Raw genomic sequence first — 21221 nt, 5'->3', positions numbered from 1 at the left:
CCGTACAGTCTGTACAGACTGTCTGTCAGTTCGTACAGGCTGAAAAGGGCGTCGTACAGCAGCAGATATGCGCCAGGAGGAGCTCCAGCAGATCGCAGTCAAGGCTTCTTGACTCGGGCTGTGTGCAACAGGGCTGGATGCAAGGAAACAGAGAAAAACAGCAGCAAAACAGCGACCAGCAACCTCTAGAAGGTTTGGTGCAGCAAGAAGAAGAAGCAAGAAGATGGCGAATTCTGGAACAGGCCCTTGATTTGGACGCATTCTGCCCTAAAGGAGGGGAAAGGTGCTAAAAGTGGGGGAAAGATGCTAAAAGTGGAGCTAGTAGGTTGCATGCCTAACACAAAGGAAACGTTGGTTTCCCAGGGGCAACTTTTGACACATGGCACATTAATGCCCCTAACCCCGTGTACCAAGGAAACGTTGGTTTCCTAGGGGCAACTTTTTAAAGGCTCTAACCTCACTAACCAATGACAAGCATTGGTACTGTTAGGGGCAACCTTTTAATCCTTTTTAACCTCTCTTCCCACATGAAACTTGGGAATCTATCTGGGGGAAAACTTCCTAGCTTCGTCACACCCCTCGAGGTCAAAGTGATGCCATGCCTTGATTCTAACAGTTAGGTCTAGCCAGTGTGTCCAGTTAGATGTTAACACTAGGGGCTTTCAGGAACTCACCGCTCCTCTAGGCCAGTCCCCCATGGCCAAACTGGTTACAAACTTAGTCATAGCTTATTTGCTTATAAAATTCACGTCCTCGTGACATGGGCCCTCTTCCACACAAAGAAGAGGAATAGATTGAGCACGGATCAATTGGAGCGGTTGATGTTTTGTCATTGTAACCTCCATATTCTCGAGTACGCCACGAGCTCCCGTGAACCTCTCCAAGTGAACGTAGACAAGGTGGATGTGGAGAAGATGAAGGCCAATTGGGAGGAGCTGAACATATACTCCATCTTGTATGAGGAGCTGTCAGCACGAGCGCACCACACATGATTGCAAACATCTAGAGATGGTGCCAGCACTTTGGCTGCACTTGATGCTGTTGATTCTTCTTCAGATAGTACCCATGACTCATCTGAGGAGCCAGAGGATGACAAGTCGATGGGTGATGCAAATGATGCCAGTATTGTACCTTGAGTTGGATAGTGCTAGCCTAGTACTGCTAGATTAGGCCGTGGGGACCCTTAAGATGCGTTTTAGACTGTGTAATTTCTTTTTTGATGATACAGTACTGCGTTTACTTCGGCAGCTGGCTACCTTTTTCTTGACATGATTCATGATCATGGATGCTTTTATTTTTCTGACAGTGGTATGTCACATGGCTCATGAATCAGGATAGTAGATTAGGCCGTGGGGACCCTTAAGATGCGTCCTAGACTGTGTTATTTCTTTTTTGATGATACAGTACTGAGCTTACTTTGGCAGCTGGCTGCCTTTTTTTTGACATGATTCATAATCATGGATGCTTTTATTTTTCTAACAGTGATATGTCACATGGCTAATGAATCAGGATAGTAGTAGCTACTTTGGATGCTTTTAATTTATGCTGTTGCAAATTGTAATCCATTTCAGATTATTGTTGTGTGATTCTTGAATCATCATTCATGAATGATAGATCATAGAATCATAGATGTTGAAGCATGCTGCATGAGTCATGACTTACTTAATGCTAAGTAGCATAAATTCGTGACTTTAAGCACTATATTGATAATTTTATTTTATTAAAAAAAAAAAAAACAGAGAAAAGGAACTTCTATTAATGCTTAAAATCCAACCATACAAATTGGCAAAACCGGAAAGGTGCCAATCGTGGCCTAGGGATTCTCTATAATAGGGGCTAACAACCGCGGTGGTGGACTATACAGCCAGCGAATCCCTCGCGGCGTGAGATCATAAAATACACCTGCAGGCCAAGCCTTGCAGAAACGTGCCCGCATATCGTCGGTAGCTCTAGAACCCGAACGTCGTGCTCCCAAATGGGTCGCAGCATATAAATGATATCCTGCCAAATGGCAACCAGCGTAGCCGTGGAAGGAACATGGTGCTGGCCCATGACCCAGTTGCAACGGGCCACCCAGATGTTCCAGGCCGTTATGCTGGCCACCATCTCCCAGACACTATACTCTCTCGACTGAGGGGGATGGTGAAAAGGGGGGGGAGTAGCCAAGTGAAGCTCAATGCTGTGAATGCTCCTACCGTGTATCTGGTAAGCTAGCGAGACCGTGTCTATGGAGAAGGCATGGCCCCCCTCTATAAGCCAAGCTGCCATACCCCACGTGAAATCTCTCTGTGTGCTTTGAAGCCGTGCCACAATCCGCATTCGCTCCGAGCCAGATCCTCTGAGCTGCTGGGCAGCTCCCAGTGAGGAATAGTCTCCATAACTCCAATTGTACATCTGTGGCAGCTGCACGAAGGGGGTCCAAGCCATTGTGTCCATCTAGATGCGACGTCCTATCCGCGTGGTGTACGAGAAGAAAGGCACCTCCTCCACTCTTTCTGAGATACCTGCTCTGATCGGCCATAACCACTCTCCCCCATTGTATCTCGCTGAGAGGGCGTCCCTCCCATAACCATAGTCTCCAGTGGGGGGCATCTAGGTCTGCGTCCATCTCCTGATCCCCTGTGATCTAGGGCTGCAGTAGTCCGCCCGGTCCCACATCATAGAACCGCGCGCTCGTGGGGGCTGGCGATTGCGGGCACAGCTGAATCCTCAGAGGTACACCCGTCCTAGAGAACTGTCCTAGCTAGTGTGCTGGAGTGAAAACCTACAGTCCCTCCCTCCCAAGAGTCCGGAATAGCTACCTCTATCTCCACCAACCTCTGGCCGGCCCCCTCTCAGATGAGAAAGGACCTCCAATCGTGCCTCTGCCTTTGCTGGGAGTCTAGACCATGTCAGCAGGGAGTGAGTCGGGCCGTTGTCCCACTGTGCCCAGCCAATGTGTAGCCCCTGCCCTAGCATCAAACCATCATGGTCTCTAACCTTCGGGTGCCAGATAAGCGGTTGATGTGCAAACTCCTCCATGTACCGGGGGCCGACTCGGATGAGACCTCCTGAGATATGTGCCAGACCCTCAAGAGACTCCTCATTAGGGGTGAGCCCTTCCTCGTGAGAGGGGCCTCCGAAAAGATCCACTTGTGGGACGGCTACCACTGACCACCTGTGCGGGGGGTGTTCCTCACGTGACCGCGCTGCAAGAGAAGTTTCCAGGGCTCCATGCCTGGAGTGAGACCCCTGACTATCAACTTGCCCAACAGGGCTCTGCTCTGCATCTCTGGATCTATAATACCCAGGCCTCCCTGTGCCAGTGGTAGTATCACTGTCTACCACACAACTCTAGCTCTGGTGTTGCAAGTGCCATCTGATCCTTCCCAAAGGAAGTTACGCACCAAGCTTCTCAATTGTCCCATGCAACCCCTATGAAAACACCAGCAAGAGGCTATGTACCAGGCTGTGGCCAGCAGGACCTGGTTGGCCACCAAGGCCTTGCCTGCCAAAGAGAGTTTAGTTGAGCTCCAGTAAAGAAGCTTGCGCCTCACGCTGTCAAGGACCGGGGCTATCTGCTGCTTTGCGGAGATGTCAATGCCCACATGGCATCCCAAGTACCTCATCGACTAGCCACTCGGGATCCACTTGAAGCCTACCAATGTGCCCCACCGAAGAATCTCTTGGGACTCAGTCACTGAAAGAAAACCAACTGATTTGCCCCAATTGATCCTTGCCCGTGAGGCGGTGCAATAAACCTCAAGAGCCCCCCTGACCGCATCTAGGGTCTCCTCCAAACCCTCCACATACAAGGCCTTATCATCTGCGAAGTCCGAGTCCAGATGCTCCTCCTCCTTTTGATCGGTAGCCTCATCCCTCTGCGGCCAACCGTCTGCAACCTCAAGAAATAGCCCAACGCCTGTGCGACAAAGAGAAAGAGGAAGGGAGCCAGTGGGCAGCCCTGTCTTACGGAGCGGGTGAGCGGGAAGGCCTCCCTGGTGAACCCACCAATCAACATTTGACTGGAACTCCCTGCATACAAGGCAGAGACCCCTCTGATCCACCTGTTTGCATCGTGCCCTCCAACAAGGACCACTCTACCCGATCGTAGGCCTTCTCAAAATCCAGCAGCAGGATCAAAAGGGGCTGCGCCTCCTCCCTGGCCCAATCTAGCGCCTCCCCAAAGGTGAAGATGTTGTCGAGGATGCTACGCTCTTGGACAAAACCTGTCTGCGTGTTGTGGATGATGTCGACTAGATGGGGTTGTAGCCGCAAACTCAAGACCTTGGCTAAGATCTTGTATGCGGTGTCTAGCAGAGTGATCGGTCTCCATTGTCGAATGTCCGAGCGGTCCCCTCCCTTCGTTCCCCAGTTTTTGTTTCGGCATGCAACTATGCATATATCCGAAAATAGGGCCGCCAATCCTGTTGGCGGAGATTCTAGAAAGTCTACGGTTGCTTTGTAGACTTTCGAAAGCCTTCGACAGAGTCCCATGATCACGTATGATTAGGAGACTCCAAGAGATGCAGATACGAGGAGATATGATCTAGGGACCGATGAGCCTATATGAGTTAGAGTGCCCCTTGAGCCTTGTCAGAGTGGATTGAGAGCACGATCGCAGTGGAGGGAGGCTCTAGAAGGTTTTGCAAAGAGAGAGACTTGACAGTCAACCTTGCAAGACTAAGGTTATGATTTTCAACTCCTCACGGGCAATACTTCATCAACACAGCTTCACGTATCGAGGGGAGCCGGTAGAGATCGTGCAATCATACACTTATCTAGGGGCAATCTTCACAAGACTATTTTTCACAATGACTCACATAGCCAGTGCACGACTTACACGAGGGCAGGAAGCTCTAAGCTGACTAAAGCGACAACGCTTTCTGGCACACTTCTAGAACCCCCTCATGAAGGGATGTCTGTTTGATTCACTAGTGAGGCTGATAGTCATATATGCCGGACCTTTCTGGTAGGGTGACCTCTCGATGACCGTTTGGTGGAGATTTGAGAGGCTACAACTGATTATGGGGTCAAGGATGATTCAAAGTAAGCCCTGAATCCTCATCAGATCATACAAGTTGAGTTCGCGATGGCACCACTCTAGATTGTTGCCATCCTTTCATATGGTGGGTTTTGTCTAGTTGAAGACTTCTGAGGTTGGCATTAGAGTCATTCAGAACGACTCATCAAGAGGGGGGTTAGCATAGCCTAGTATTCATGTATATCCGGATCGTTTTGCTAGTCAGGGTATTTAGATGAACCGACTCCCCCCTACTAGTACTACTTGGATGCCCGGTCCCCCTGGCTTCCACGAGATGAGATCATATGATTAGATCTCCTCGAGCTCTATACATGGGAGCAAGGAGCGATGAGTTTCCCACCAAGATCCACTTTTACCGCACCTACTTTTTGAGAGTATCAAAGGATAGAGTGATTCAGACCCCAGTATCTGGTGTACAGATGAGTCTAACATGCATTGAGGATTGTCATTGGATAGCGCGGGTCTTGTCCAACCAGCTGAGGATCAAGGCAAGGAGAGTCACAGGCACACCTAGGGAGCAACGGATCTGTAGGTTATCCACACTAATGAAGGTGGAGACAGAAGAGCATTTCCTATGTACCACTGTCTCTTTCAAGAGGGGCACAGTTTTGGGCCATTTCTCAGCTGATCCACCTTTCATTACCAGGTGTGGCTTCTACTTGACGGAGAGATGCACACAGGACCCCATTGAGGCAGATCAGATGATGCCACAAGAGACAGAGACAGATCGAGCAGAGCGACATGTCACCGATTTCTACAGATTCGAGTCAGTGGCAGGATAGTGCGGAGTAGAGGAGAAGATAGCTGATATGAGGGCGAGTGGATCAGTGGGAAGAGACGAGGTGGAGCTGCACTGCCAGACACAAAGAGCAAGTACGATGCGGAGGTTGACCAGAGCACGCAAGATGGAGGTCCAGCCTATCTCAGCCCTCCTCAGAGGGGACCATTAGAGCCGAGGTGTTATTATTGATATGGCTCGCCGGATATAGAGATCATGGAGATAATGCCCTTTGCCACAGCTAGAGACGACTCGATAGATACAAATTTTCCACCGAGCTTGTCATGGCTGCAATGGCAGGAATACGACCTGTCATATGTCCTCCATTTGAAAAGCGCAGGGATACTGGCCTAGATGGGATAACTGGTTCAGAAGTCATAAAGGCTGGGTTTTTTGTAGGTGTATTTATGATGTTCCATCTACAAAGCAGTCTTCTTGCGTAGTTAAGTTAAAGAGCTAGTGAGGTTCCTTTCTTTTGAGTAGGTGTTGTCTTTACTAATGTAAGAGGAAAATCTTAAGCCTGACGGGAAACTGCTTATAGATTGATTTCCCATATTTTGGCAACCCTTCTTTTTAAAGAATCAAGATCGGCAGCTCTTCTTTGAAGCACTAACTTTAAAACTCATCCTTAAAATTATTTTTCTTTCCTTACAGGAGAGTAAACATAATGACTCATAGTAGCCCTGTATGCTATATCTCCATAAGTTGACAAATATGTTATACTAATCAATGAAAGAGACAAGAAATCACTCATACAGAGGACAAACATATTCTTATTGTCGTGTTACAAAGGGTTTTCAAATTTTGCAACTTGTAATGTGGATAGTTTATTTGACTTTGGAATGATGGCATTTAAACTTTCTGTGTAACTCAACTCGTGTTCTCTTTTTCATATTTTTAAGCTTGATAATTTTGCTCTTTTGCATTCAGAATCCCGAATTTTGGACCCAGAGACCATTAACAGAGAGAATGAAGCGTGTAGCTGCTGATGATGTCCGGTTTCTTCTTCATATACATCATATGATGGTGGAGAGATTGGGGCAGATCTCAGTGTGGCAACTTGGTGTAAGGGGATCTCTTTATTGTCGGTGCTTTTGTATTGACCATGATGGGTTCCAAGATTGGCCAGCTCTTCCACCTCCCCCAGGTTTGTTGTCTGTTTTGTTTTAATTTTTTCCATTTGGCTTGCCAAGATTTGTTTTGTATTAAACATGCAGTTAATTGATTATATATCTGGAATGTTTTGGTTAGAGATGTGGTTCTAGTGTAGTAGTGCAGCCATCTTGTAGCTTCTTGTAGCCTTCAAGCTTACACTATTGCCCCCTCTCTTGAGTGCGGCCAGCACATTTCAGCCCCCTTTTCTTTTAGAATATATTAGTGCTTGAAATAGGAAGCAGTGCCAAGTCAACATATCCCAACGCCAAAAGAAAAGGGCTGTACAACTTAAAATAATAGACATTAACACAATTATCAACTCCTTTGTAATGATCACCCAATTTACCAATCTATCCCAACTTCTTGAGGTCAGCCATAAGTAATCCTCATATCCTAGGTAGCTTTCTATGCCTCTTAATTGAGCATAGAAAAAAACTCATGACAAATATACGTGAGTGAACCCCCTGATTCCTCAAAGGAGATTTCTATGTAATGCTCTTACGAGGTCCCATAGGTCATGCCTCATTGGCCTCCCGAGGAAGTTAATACATCACCATCATCATCATGATCATCTCTCTCTCTCTCTCTCTCTCTCTCTCTCTCTCTGCCCTTCTCTGAATTCATAACCAGAGATCACCGGATGACGAGGGACTGCGCACTGAGCACTTCGCAAATGGGCAAGAGGTCCTGACCCCGGCTCTAGCGCAGTTGTTCAACCATGCTGTATGCCACCGTTTTCCACCTATTTCCTAGCACTACTACCATTGTACTGATACACAAGGTAGGGGATCCCATGGACACAGGGAACAACTGCACTCTAGATCAGCAGCCACACAAAGGGTCATGGGCACCGGGCTCTTGGATGATTACATCCTTTGTAGACTGCCTAGGAGGAGAGGGTTCACTTCTGGCTGACTTGATGGTACAAATACTGTTGTACGTAGTCCTCATATCATCCTGAGCAGAGGGATTGCAAAAACATCTGGAGGCTCTAGAGGTCTTCTGCAAAGAGAGAGACTTGACAACCTTGGGAAGACCACGGTTATGATCTTCAACACCTCACGAGTAGTGCTCCATCAACATAGTTTCACTTATTGAGGTCATTTAGTGGAGATAGTGCAGTCATACACATATGGGCAGTGTTCACAGGACCAATCTTCACAATGACCCATGCAGCTAGAGCATGACTCACACGAGGAGAGGATGCTAGGGAGGAAGTGCTAAGGTCGGCGACTGTAGTTTGTGGCATCAGAGACACCATTCTCTGCGACTTTTTCTTTGAAAACACTTAATAGGCTCTCAAAACCACTTCGCAAAACCAAAGTGACTTTCCAAAGGTTCCTTCAAGGTCTCTGTGCACTCGGATGCAAGTAAAATCACCCACAAAGCTTCTCCTTCCTCCCACGGAGCTGCTGAGCTTCTAGGCATTCACGCACGCTCAGCTAGATCACCCGGGCTCTGATACCAGTTGAAAGTGCTCTCAACGAAAGCGGAACGGAAGAGGGAGAGAGAGAGAAACAGAGAGCCACACAAGTTTTTGGTGGGTGCAGAACACCCTAATCTTCTTTTTTCATTTATTTATATATATGTTTGAGTATTGTACATAACCGGGATAAAGGCACGGTGACCTTTAACCCCCACAATAAGATTCGCCCAATGACCTACACTTCCATAATAGTGGGAGCCCTTTAGAGATTTTCCTACTTAAAGCTTGGTTGAGATGGATGAGGGATGGACCGTATCATCTAGTTGAAGTGTGTGATAAAAGAACAGTGCAACTGGTGGTGGTTGACCTCCTCACAAGACAAGTAATTCCTAAACAAATCAATGGGAGCCAATTCAAGACCTACTAAGCACAAACGTGTTGATTATTGCTCCTTGGTCCAACATATAGGTTATTCAATGGACACATCAATGTAGTGGGATATTTAATGATAAACTTATTTAGCCAATTATAGGATCAATTTGTGTTTTATGTAAGGCAGATTATGCTTTTTGTCAAGTCCATCAGGAGAGAGATGGCAATTGCAAACATACGAGGGTGGGTAGCCTCTCGTTTATATGTCCCCTTGGCGGGCAAACTCAAACTTCAAATCTTTGGCGGCTCTCTTTTTCCCCTTCTTTTCATTCCAAAACCACACGCACTAGAGGTTCTTCCCAAGGGCACCAAAGCCAGGCGGGCCAACGCCCAAACGGTCGCTGCCTACGCGCATTGGTGCCGTCCTACCACTGATCATGGAATCCAACCAAAACCCAATACAAGCCATTAGGATAAACTCCTCGCCCAGATTCACTGTACTTGTCATTTTCGACTAGCTTCAGCCCTGGTGCAGACACCACCTCCTGCATAGAAGATACGGAACATGAAAACATGTGCATCTATCTGCCCCAAAATACCAACTTCCAGGCGCACTTCCAGGATCCCCCTACAAAGGGCTGGCTTTTCGACACTCTGGTGAGACCGAATGCCATGTATGCAACACCTTTCTGGGGGAGTGGCCTTTCAATATCGAGATGTGTACTTTCTGTCATCTTTTCATCTAGACCCATTACTTTTGAGTGTTCCTAATAGTTTTAAAGTATTGTTCTCTTTATACTGTTGAGTCAATGTGGATATCCAAGAAGTCTCTTAGCTTCCTTCTAATCACTCTCTTTAGAGTTTGGCATATTTTGAAAACCACCTTTGATTAGAAAATTTATGTAGTGTCAAATATATCACTTCCAAACAAGTGGGATTCCGTCAATTTCAAGGCTATTTTTCACCAAGTTTCATGAGTATACATGGGTTTATAGCTCTCCATTTTAAATCTGTTGTGGATAGCTTTTGCATACTCTATTGGGTTAGAAATGTACCTTGTTAAATTATCCAAACCACGGTTTCCCATGGGCAACTAATTATTAAATGCAGAAGTCATCAATCATTTTCCAAACAGTCTAGTCAATGGAAGGGAACACTCTTATTTTTTTGCCGAAAAAACAGTGCTAATTATATTACTTCGAGAACAAGATACAAGAGGTCAGCTTATAGCTGACGGGCTGCGTTCACAAACCGGACGCAGCCCAAAAGGTAGCATAATAAATCATACTCTCACGGAGGGATATGCTGAGTGTGAATGAACAGCCATCGGGGTGGTGAGTAGTGCCACCGAAGGCCCTGCGTAGTCTGCTCGAAGAAGAGGCTCTGTGTGTCCCAAGCCTGGAGGAAGCGTCTCCGCTTCTCCTGACCAGCCCGGGAGTCTCCCTGAATCTGGTCCCACTGGCCTCTGAGGGTATGAATAATCTCACTCCAAATCTCCGCCATGATCTGGGCAGTCGATAAGGAGGTGCCACCGAGGATCTGCGCGCAGCGCGAGGTCCAGATGTGCCATCCTGTAATGCTGCTGATAATCTCCCAGACTGGCTGCCTCTCCCGAACTCCTGTATCAGCCTCTGCTAGGTGCTGTGGGATACCCTCGAGCGGCCCCCACGTCCCCTGTGTGATAAGGAAAGTGGGGTCCTGCTGGCATGCCTCGAACAAGTGATGAAGACCAGGTGCGGTGCTGCACCAACAGAACGCGCCCCAAGTGATCACTCCTAGCTCTGGTGCTGCACGAGTAAGAAGCCCGAAAGTCCACCTCCACACTTCCTGGGCGCGCGTGCAGCTCCACAGGCAGTGTTTTGGTGACTCCTCATCCGCATGGCAAATCTGACAGCAACCGTCCTGGCCTATCTGCCTCAACCAGCTCCCCACTGGAAGACCTTTGTGGGTAAGAAGCCATAGGAAGTATGAGATCTTCCGCGGCCGCCAGCTCTCCCACAAGGCCTTCCAGAATGCCTGCAAAAAGAACCTGGAAATACCCTGTGCGTACCAGCTAGGACGCTGGGTGGGGGGGCGGCTCTGCATCCTCCCGAGAACTCGCCTGCCCAGAGTCGTGCTGTAAGCGAAGAAGGAAGTCGGCCCCTGTCCTGTCACAATCTCTGGCCACCACCACTCTCCTGGGTCCCACTCAAGCTCTGACAAGGCCCGCCCCTCCCAGAGCCAAAGACGCCAAAGCTGCAACTGGTCCTGCTCGATACTAGGGTCGGTATGCCAGACCTTCCCCAGAAGGCCTACGACCCTAACCCTCTGCCACGGGAGTAGGGGGTCGATGAGCGCATCCTCTCTCCTGAGTCGTCCATCCCCTGAAACCGCGAAGAAGGCGATAGAGGAGTCATCCAAACGTCCTGCGACCACCAGTGGGATGCCACGGGGGGTGAACTGTCCCAGCCAGTGGGTGTCTCCAGGCATGAGGACCTGAGGCTCAGGTGGAGCCAACCAAGCGGCTGGGATCGCACCGTCGATCTCCGTGCGTCTCGCCTGGACTCCGCGTGCACCTCCAGCTGCGTCTGCAAGATCGGCCATCTCTAGATGTCTGTACGTATCCCTCCAAACTCGAAGGGACCGGGCTGGCCCCCTCATCCAGCCGTCCCACCTGATATGTGATCTCTCCCCCAACTGAAGGCCCTCGGCGTCTCTGACCTGCCCATTCCAGACGAGCGGCTGGCGATCGATCTCCTCCTGACAGCTGGGCTGGGACTGAATGAGACTGAGACGGAGCCGCCTCCAAACCATGAGGAGGCTACGAACGAGTGGGGAGCGGGGCGGAAGTGAAGATCCACCTGAAGGACGGTAGCCACTCTCCACCTCGGCGCGGGACACAAGAGCCGACTCCCTGCTGAAGTAACATCTTCCACGTCTGCCCCCCTGGGGTCAAACCGCGGATGATAAGCTTGCCTAACAAGGCCTGACTCTAAAGCTCTGGATCAATGACCCCCAGACCACCCTCAGCCTGCGGAAGAATGACTGTCTGCCAAGCAACCCTGGCTCTGGTATCTCTATGCCCATCCTCCCCAGACCAAAGAAAGTTCCGAACCAACCTCCTGAGCTGTGCCACGCTGGATCTCGAGAAGCACCAACAGGAAGCCACATACCAAGCCGTGGCTAGAAGGACCTGGTTAACTACTAAAGCACGACCTGCAAGGGAAAGCTTAGCAGTGCTCTAGAAAGCCAGCTTCCGTCGGATGGAATCTAGCACCGGGAGAAACTGCTGAGCTGGCGTAATGTCTAGGCCAACCTGGAAGCCAAGGTATCTAGCTGTCTGTCCACGTGGAATCCATCTGAAACCCAGAAATCGCCCCCACTGAGAACACGCCCCCGGGTCTGTGAGAAAACCAACTGATTTGTTCCAGTTGATTTTCGCACCAGCGGCCGAGCAGAAAACCTCCAGGGCCATCCGCACCCTCTCTAGCATCCTCTCATCGTCCTGGACATAAAGGGCTGTATCATCTGCGTACTCTGAGTCCAGAAGCTCCGTGTCCTCCCGGAGTGGAAGGCGAACACCCCTGAGCCCTGTGGACCTCGCCCGAAGGTAGTAAGTCATGGCCTCGGCGAAGAAGAGAAATAGATAAGGAGCCAGGGGACAGCCCTGACGTACTGATCTCTCCAAGCTGAATCGCTCACCCATCCTGCCTCCAATGATGACTCTGCTAGACGCTGTCCTGTACAAAGCTGAGATACCCTGAATCCAGCCTGCCGGGAAACCTAGCCGCTCCAGAGTCCCCTCCAAAAAGGACCAATCCACGCGATCGTAGGCCTTCTCGAAGTCAAGAAGTAAAATGGCAAGGTGTGATCCGCTGTACTGAGCCCACTCCGCCGCCTCTGAAAAGGTGAAGACATTATCCAGGATACTGCGATCCTGGACAAAGCCTGTCTGAGTGTCATGGACGAGGTCTGGAAGTAGAGGTCGAACTCTGGCACTGATCATCTTGGCGAGGATTTTGTAGGCAGTGGTAAGGAGAGTGATCGGACGCCACTGGCGGATCTCCTGTCTATCTCCTCCCTTCGGGATGAGGCAAATCAGTCCCGAGGAAAGGCTCTCTGGCATCTGACCGCTGCTGAAAATCCCCTGCAGAGCTGCAAGGAGGGGCTGATGGATCTGGTCCCAGAAGGAGGTGAAGAAAGCTCGGGATAGCCCATCCTCACCTGGGCATTTCTGCCCATCAATAGCCATCAAGGCCTCCAACATCTCATCCGAGGTGAACGGCGCCAACAACGTCGCTTGCATGCTAGGCTGGACCAGGGATGGAATGTGCCTCCACACCTCCTCACGGTCACGACTAGCACGAGGGGCAAGTGGCTCCTGCTGGAAGAGGGTCCTGTAGAAGTCAGTGGCCGACCCCAGGACCTCCCCCGGGTCCGTAACAATGTGACCATCCGCTGTCCTGAGACTCCGTAGCTGATCACCTGCAGCTCTCTGGCCGTGTGTCCTGAAGAACTCCCTGCACATCCGGTCACCCTTCCGGGCCCAGAAGGAGAGAGAGGCGTGATAGGAGAACTCGGAGCGACGCTGGAGGGTCTCCTCCAAGAGGGCTCTGGCTCGAAGGGCCTGGATCCGAAGCTCCTCCGAGCCCGGGGAAGACTGCTGAAGTCGCTGAATGGAGGCGAGGTCCCTCCGAAGAGCTCTCTCTCTGCCCCACCAATCCTGTCGAACCTGTAGGGCTGCGAGCTGGCAGATCTGGCTGGACTCCTGCAGAGCCTGCGCGACCGAGTCTACCAGATCCACGCCCTCCCCCCAGTCTCTGTCCCAAAGACTGCAAATGCTGCTACGGACGTCCACCCTCGAGAAGATGGAATCGGGAATCCTGCATGATCGGGGGGGGAGAGTCTGGGCTGCCGAATCTAATGAAAGGAGCACAGGCGCATGGTCGGAGAGTGTCGTCCTTGGAACAATGCCTGCCTGGCCACCTCTGCTGATGGCCCAATCACTGACATAAAACCTATCAAGCCGCTCCAGGAGTCTGCCTCCTTCCCTGCGGAAGCCCCAAGAGAAGTCCAGGCTCCCGTGCCAACGCCGGAAGGACGGGTCTCTCCAACTGTCCCTCCCTCCTGTCGCGAAGATGAAAGAGTCCCAAGCTGACTGCTCTGCCTGAGCCATACCTGTGAACTCCGGATCTCTACCCTGCTGGTCCTCCAAGGTCTCCAGGTTGTTGAAGTCTCCTCCAACAATCCAGGAATCCATGTCTGGAAGAATCCCTGTAAGTGTCCTCCAGAAGGTGGCTCTGCATCGGAGGTCTGTGGGAGCATAAATGTTGAGGATTCCTAACTTGGATCCCTCCAAATTCAGGCCTACCCAAAGGGCTCGGCCTGGGATCAACGTGCCGTGACCGAAAACTAACTGAGCTAACTGCTCGCACACGGAGGTACAGACCCCCCCGCTCCTCCCCTGTGCGCCGACCGAAGGCACCCAATAAGTGTAGGAGCGTCCAGGGAGAACCTTCCCGCAGCTACGGGCATGAGCCGCAGAAAGCTTGTGCTCCTGGAGCAGCAGTACATCCAATCGACCAATCACTGCAGGCTGAAGTTCCTGACGCAAAATGAGCTTCCTGGGACCACGGGTGCTCGAAGAGTGAAACCCGTTCACATTCCAGGATACGAGGTGTAGGCTCATGGAGAGGGATGGGGGGCTGCGAACAGCTGTCTGCTTGCAGTCGAAGTCGAAGAAGAATCAGACATATCGGAGTGGAGGCGCTGCCGCTTGTGAGAAGGTTTGGAGGGGGAGACGGGGTCGTCCTGCCCGTTCTTCAACACCTTCAGCAATGGCGAGAGGCCTCTAGTGCCATGAGCAAATGCTTTCTCGAGCCAGCTCGAGATCTCTGAAGTGGTCATCCCGTAGAAGGTTCGGAGTTTCTGTTGGGACCAAGCTCTGACATCCTGGGGAAGAGGCCATGCCAGGGGGGGTCTGAGGATCACGATCAATCGGAAACGTTTAGCAGCGCAACGCCACCGCAAGCGCACATCGCCCTCGGACCACTGAGTCTCGAGGAGCTGCCCACCGGACGGGCCTATCCAGGAGCAAATCTGGGCGTGTGTCTGCTCTCTGAGAGCCTCCCACACCGAGTCGTCTGTCCAGGTCTCGGTGCCATCGCTGAGGAACGTGAAGGCGAAGCTAGGGCCATCCCTGGGAGCCAAGGCAGCAATCTTCCCATCCGCCCCTTTGCGGAGCATGAAGATACTAATGTCGAGACAAGCCGGGAAGGTCCCAAGGTCGGCCACATCCAGGTAGTCCCAGGGGCCAGATCTGTAAAAGTCTCGAGGGAGCTCTCTCTCCTGGAGCTGAGACCCAGCTGAGTCTGCCACTGAGGGGCTAGCGGGAAGGGAAACCTGCTCCACTGGTGGTACAGACTCCGGGTGTCCTGCAATCGGGGGGGGAGGGGGAGGAGGCTGCGGGATAGGCGACTCGGGCTCCACGGAGGCGACTGGCGGAGAAGGTGGAGGAGGTGGAGCGGAGGCTGCACTCGGCTGGGAAGGCGACGGTGCAGCTAACTCTGTAGGAGGGGCGAGGGGAGCAGGGGGGGGAGGGGGATGGGGATGCATCTGGAACTGGGGCTGAGGGGGAGGGGGAGGGGGAGGGGGAGGGGGCTGAAACTGCGGGGCGGGCGAAGGGGGGGGAAACTGGGGAGAAGGCGGGGGGGTGGGAGAGAGGAGGATCTGAGGCTGTGGAGGGCGGGCTGCCGTCGAAGAAGAAGCTCTCCCAGGTCCCTGGGGCATCTGCCTGTCAGGTCTCTGGAGTGCTGCTGCAGGAAGGGTGACCTCTGCCTCCTTGCCTTTATCCGAAATCTTCTTATTCTTTCCTCTTTTCCTTCGAACCTCGGTCCAACCGCCCACTACCTCTGGCCCAGGCTCCGACTGCCTCGGCTCCTCCTGACGTGGCTGTCCGGGGGGGGGAGGTGGGGGCGGAGGGGGCGGGGGCGGGGAGGGTCGAGACGAGCTGGCAAAGCGTGGACAAGCAGCCGCCAAGTGCCCAAAGCCATGGCACCGCAGGCACTGACCTGGCTGTCCGGTGACTATCATGCTCTGGGTGATACTGCCGGCACCTGTCACGATCTCGATCACTGCAGGGAGAGTCGCAGGATCCGCCACAGCCACACGGACTCGGGGAGCTCCTGCCGTGGTCACCGCGTCGGCAAAGGTGTCGTGCATAACCCAGCCAAAATGGGAGCCCAAGTCCCTGACAATCGGCCGCAGCTCAGTAGCAAGCCCTGGAAAAACTAGTGTCACTGGGTGGCGAGGTATACGGAACCGAGTATCGAAATCCGCTGCGCTGAAACCACGGTACCACGGGACTATCATGATGATCTTCCCATCCACCGATGTGGGGGAACCGGCAATCAGATTGCTCGCAGCTTTCACACTGGAGAGTTTGAGCCAGAAGATGCCCCTTCCCATAAGGGCCACCTCCTCAATATGGCCATCCTCTAGCAAGAGAGTGGACTGGAGCCAGTCCCTGATGGTAGACCTGGAGGGGGAGTGTCCAATGACTCTACCGTAAACAGAGGTACGAGCAAAGTCACTGGCTACCTCCTGAACACGGGATGATTGTTGCTCTGTCAGGATAACGCGGTAGGCATCTGGAGAGGGAGGGTCCGACTGGGCCTCCGGATCCGGGCTGGGGGCCGCCATACCGCCAAGACTAACTGCAAGCTTCCGATGAAGAAAAACAGGCTGCCACCCAAGAAGGGGATGAAGCGGCGGTGGAGCCTGGGGGGGAGGCGGGCGAGGCGAAATGAAGGGTCGGAGGGGTCGAAGCGGAGGGCGGGGCGAAGGCTGCGGGATGCGGGGAGTACGGAAGGGGGCGGGAGGGCGGGGGGGGGGGGGTGAAGTTGGAATGGCGGGGGTGGAGGGGTGAAGCGGGGGGGCGGGGGGAGCGGAATGAGGCGGAGGCGGGTGAAGCGAGGGGGTGAAGGAGCAGCGAGGGGGCGGGTTGGAGCGGGGTGGATGGCGAGGGAGCAGCGAGGGGCGGAATGGAGCGGAGGCGGGGCGAGGGCGAGGCGGGCTGGAGAGAGGGGGGGGGGGGGACGAGGCGAGGCGAGGCGGGATGGAGCGGAGGGGGCGGTTGGAGCGGCGGCGAGGGGCGGGTTGGAGCGAGGGGGCGGGATGGAGCGGAGGTAAGGGGGCGGGATGGAGCGAGGGGGCGGGATGGAGCGAGGGGCGGCTGGAGCGGAGGTGAGGCGAGGGGTAGCGGGGTGCCGGCGGGGGGGGAGGAGAGGGGACGGGGGTCGAGGACGGACGGGAGGGGTGGAGGTGGTCGCGGCGAGGGGGGGGGAGCGAGGGGGGAGGTAGGGGCTAACGGCGAGGGGGGGAGGGGAAGCTCGCAGGAGCTCCTAAAATCTGATTGTGGACTGTGGGTGGAAGGGAACACTCTTAGCATTGCTAAAAGGATGTTTGAGAGCTTCATGACCAGATTGGCTTCTTCAAGGAACTTGTTAGGGCACAGAAGTAATACAATTCCTTGAACACAATAAACATGATCCTTTGGATGGTGCTCTTATCCAAGCTTTCTTAATAGGAAAAGTTACCAGGAAATTTCCCTGCCTCCTCCCAATGTTGTGCTTTTGGTATCCTCCTCTAAATTCTCTCTCTCTCTCTCTCTCTCTCTCTCTCTCTCTCTCTCTCTCTCCCCCTTTCTTATCCTTGTTTCCGAAAATTTCCCAATGAGGATTGTTTAAAATTAGAGAGAGCTTTTAGTCCTGTGTGCCGTCTTGCTAAACAGAGTATTCCTGAATGTCTGTTTATAAAATTTGGCAAACTAATGGCACTTGTGTTGTCCCACCTAGGGGTGGAGTTTAAGGTTCAGTCTGTTTTTTTCGCTTGCCCAATCACACATGATACTTGCTGATTCTTGGTCCACATACATTTCAGGTGAACTCAATTTTTAAGTATGGATTCAATGCGCTGTATTTAAGCTATTCAATGTTGTATTAAGCTGCTGTTTTTTTCAGTCGCCTAATCACACGTGATGCTTGTTCATTCTTGATCCACATACATTTCAAGTGGACTCACTTCTAAGTCTGGATTTGATTTGCTGTATTTAAGCTATTGAATGTTGTATTAAGCTGTGTATAATATGCATGCCACTGAAGTGGGGAATCCAAGCTTTTCTTATGTCGAGTAAATATATTGTTTCAATCTTCACTCTGTCAAAGTTTCCATTTCTTCATGCAGTATCATAAGGCTACCTTGGCATCTGTAAATCAGTATTTATAACGTGCATGAGTACTACAGGTAATAGAAAATAATTTTCTTCACATCATGGTGGTTGCAGTACAAGTTACAGCCGAGGCCAATGAGTTGCAGGAAGTGTTGGCTGTTGTGGATGTGCCACCAGGAAAAATGGGACGTGTCATAGGCAAGAAGGGTGCATCTATTTTGTCAATAAAAGAGTCATGCAAGTAAATTTTCTCACTCAAAATTTGCAAGCATATTCCTGAGCATTCATCTTCAGGAGCATTTAAGTATGCTGTAGCAATTGTACCATGTTCCTACTGAGAAAGCATGCTATTCTGTCTACAGTAGGTTGCAGAAGCTCAATATTGTCTATATTGTCTGACTGTTGAAGTGCAGATGCTAACAACAATCTTATCATGAGCGCAGAGCCAACATTTTCATCGGTGGTGCCAAAGGGCCCCCAGATAAGGCATGTCATCGAAACTTGGGGAAAACTTTCCAGAAACTAGATGTGCAAGAACTTTCCTGCTGCAAAACTGTATCTGCTCCTTTCTGTTTTCTGACTCATCTTGCGTTTTCCAGATTTTCGTGATAGGAGCTTTGAAGGAGGCACGCAAAGCAGAGGCAATCCTTCGGGGAAGAATGCTCTAATGTAGAATTACTTGATCAGTGCGAAGTTGCCAAATGCATCGAAGGAGAAACAAAAATGTCCTTTCGCAGGGTCTTCGCAATGCCAGTTGTGAGAACCCCATGTGTATAGATGTAAAAATTTGATCAAAGCTGCGTTGAATCATGTTGGTATTGAGGGACAAGTTGGGTGAATTATTTTTCTTTGAATGTTCCAGCAAACATTTACTGTAAAGTGATTGATACTGAGTTGTGTCTTGGAAGGATAATTCACCCAAACCTGCTTATTTCCTGGAGTATGTTTTGTCATATTGTAGCTTCGAAGTATACAGGTTTTTAAAAATCCGATCTCTGCTTCGTAGAGATCTCTGAAATGTTGTTATTAATTGATTTTCTTTTTGAAGTTATGGAAAGGATGACCTCATAGGGTGTTTCAGCAACTCATTTGAAACCATAGACATTCAGACTCGACATTTTCATACTGAAGGAATGTCAATGACGGCTCCAAACGTTTCTAAACGACAAATGAGAACCATGCATGGCCTCTCTTGAATCGGTACGTCCCCAACCTCAGAGTGCTTGGAAATGTGGAGCATCGTCCATTGAAGGTTGCAAGGACTTTTGGCAAATAAGTTGCATCCATAGACTTGTACAAGCTTTTTCTGTCCTCAGCTATTTTCACGAGACTCGCAATTCGAATCCAATGGCAGCTCCTGCGAATGCCAATTTCAGAAAATGGTAAGCCTCGCCATAAGAGTTGGCTCCCCAGCCTCCCTAACTGAAGAAGAAAAAGAATATGCATCCAAAGAAAAGCACTCTCTTGGGATCGGTCACGTGCCTCACGTGCTGGACTTCTAAGGCATTTTCAAGCTACCTAACCTTGAACAATGTTAGTAGCTCAAGCAAGATGACAAACCTCATAGAGAATGAGACCTTAGTAGGATTGGTCCCATGGTATAGTGACTTCAAGACATAATTGGGATGGGAAACATGTTTCATCATTCATGTTTCGCCCTTATTTCAAGTAGATGCATGAATTCACACACATAAGACGTCTCTTGCCTTTAGTCGTGTAATTGCTACAATTGGAAATATACCAACTAGGTTGTGCATTGTTAATGTATCTAAGACACATGGTGTCCAATGCATTAAAATGCATAATGTATAGCTTACTTTGGATAACCCACACCATGCAAAAGTTTGTAACATTAATACGGTTGTCATTCACTTACAAATAACACATCATATCATAATATAGCATAAGGCGTCAGATCGCACCGACTGTTGCCATTTTGTATCACGCTGGTTGCGGTCTTTGCCATATCACACTGATTGTCGCAATCGACTTATCGCACCGACCGTTGCCCGTTGCTATCTATTTACCCTGCCAACTATCGCTATCTATTTACCCCGCCAACCGTTGAATAGGCCAGGTCGTCGTCATAGCAGTTGTCTCCAAAATCTTGCAAAATTTGCCCAGAATTCTCACAGCCTCTTGCCCTCTTCCACTACCATCTGAACAATCTGTTGATGTCCTCCGGCTATTCCTCATCCATCGACTCCCTCATAACTCAACTGCCATCCCTCTTTCCGATGGATCCCAATTAAGTTTCATTGCAACATGAAAACTGAAGACTTCTAAAACAAAAAAAGAACAACAAATTGAAAAGGTGAGAAAAGTGGTAGGAGCTAGGCTTTTCATTGTGTACTAGTCAAGCATTGCAAGTGATAGAGAAGATACAATTTCAAAGAATGGCAGGAAGCAAAGTATACCTTGCTCATACATGGCTTTTATATCTTACATGTTTTCTAATGAATAGGACAAAAGACATGTTCCTTTCAAATTGTATTACATCATCCTAGTTGTGGCTCAATTGCTAACTGTCATTTGCCTTTAACTGTGTCGTGTGTCCCCATGATCCCATTGGTTGATCGTCACACTAGTCTTGACATTGCACCCCTAATACCTTGTCTTATTTCACCAAGGTGCATTGTCCTCTGTTCTTCTAATACCTTGTCTTAATTCATCAAGGTGCATTGTCCTTCGTTCTTCCTCTTCCTTTGCTATATCCTATCCTTAAGCTAGAGCTACTAGCTACTTGTACTTATTGACTTCCAAGGATACTTCTTAAACTCTACATAATTTTGTGAAGGCAACCTTTGAAATATTTATGGGTTTTGGAATCCTAATTTATAACACGGGACACGATGCACTAGGTCATCTTTTTGGAAGCTCACTTATACTTTTAGGAGTTGACCAAACTAAGCATTCTTCACTAACGGTACAATTTAGATGCCAAGTGCTACTTGAATGTTGCAATATGATTTTTGGTTGAAGGGTAGTTGAAGTCATGCCTATGTATCACTTGAGAAACCTCCTTCTATGTCATAATGGTGGGAAACCTTGAACTCTAAAGTAATCTCTACGTTGAAGTGTACATGAATGTTAAGAATAGCTCGTTTTCTACTTGTTTCAAAACGGTATTACCTTACAATTTTTTGTGTTTCGAGTATTCAATTGTATAGGGAGCTTGTTTTCATGGGGATAATTCTCTTCAACCTCGACCTATCTAGAATACAAAATCACCATTGAATGATAAAGAAATGGTGTGAAT

General features: G+C 50.1%; 1 protein-coding gene across 3 annotated transcripts in view; it reads left to right on the top strand.

Moving 5' to 3' along the window:
- LOC147900007 (3'-5' exonuclease domain-containing protein / K homology domain-containing protein / KH domain-containing protein) overlaps nucleotides 1-19363 on the top strand; it is a 133327-nt gene extending 113964 nt beyond the window's left edge. The window contains exons 7-10 of one of the 3 annotated variants that reach the window (XR_015541333.1): nucleotides 6732-6948; nucleotides 18077-18203; nucleotides 18376-18448; nucleotides 18562-18628. Coding sequence is in view for 2 of the 3 variants with exons in the window: in XM_087377337.1 (XP_087233463.1) it covers nucleotides 6732-6948; nucleotides 18077-18203; nucleotides 18406-18448; nucleotides 18562-18630 (456 nt within the window). In the remaining variant the exon portion in view is untranslated. Of the gene's footprint in view, nucleotides 1-6731; nucleotides 6949-18076; nucleotides 18204-18370; nucleotides 18449-18561 lie in introns of all 3 variants that reach the window. The other 2 variants (XM_087377338.1, XM_087377337.1) reach the window with 2 other exon arrangements.
- The last annotated feature ends 1858 nt before the right edge of the window (nucleotides 19364-21221 follow it).

This window comes from Dipteris shenzhenensis, chromosome 7 (genome assembly GCF_047967505.1).
Source record: "Dipteris shenzhenensis isolate YYH24624 ecotype China chromosome 7, Dip_SZ_1.0, whole genome shotgun sequence".
NCBI classification, from domain to species: Eukaryota; Viridiplantae; Streptophyta; class Polypodiopsida; order Gleicheniales; family Dipteridaceae; genus Dipteris; species Dipteris shenzhenensis.
The sequence above is the reverse complement of the archived record's forward strand: the minus strand, read 5'-3'. Positions and strand labels throughout refer to the sequence as shown.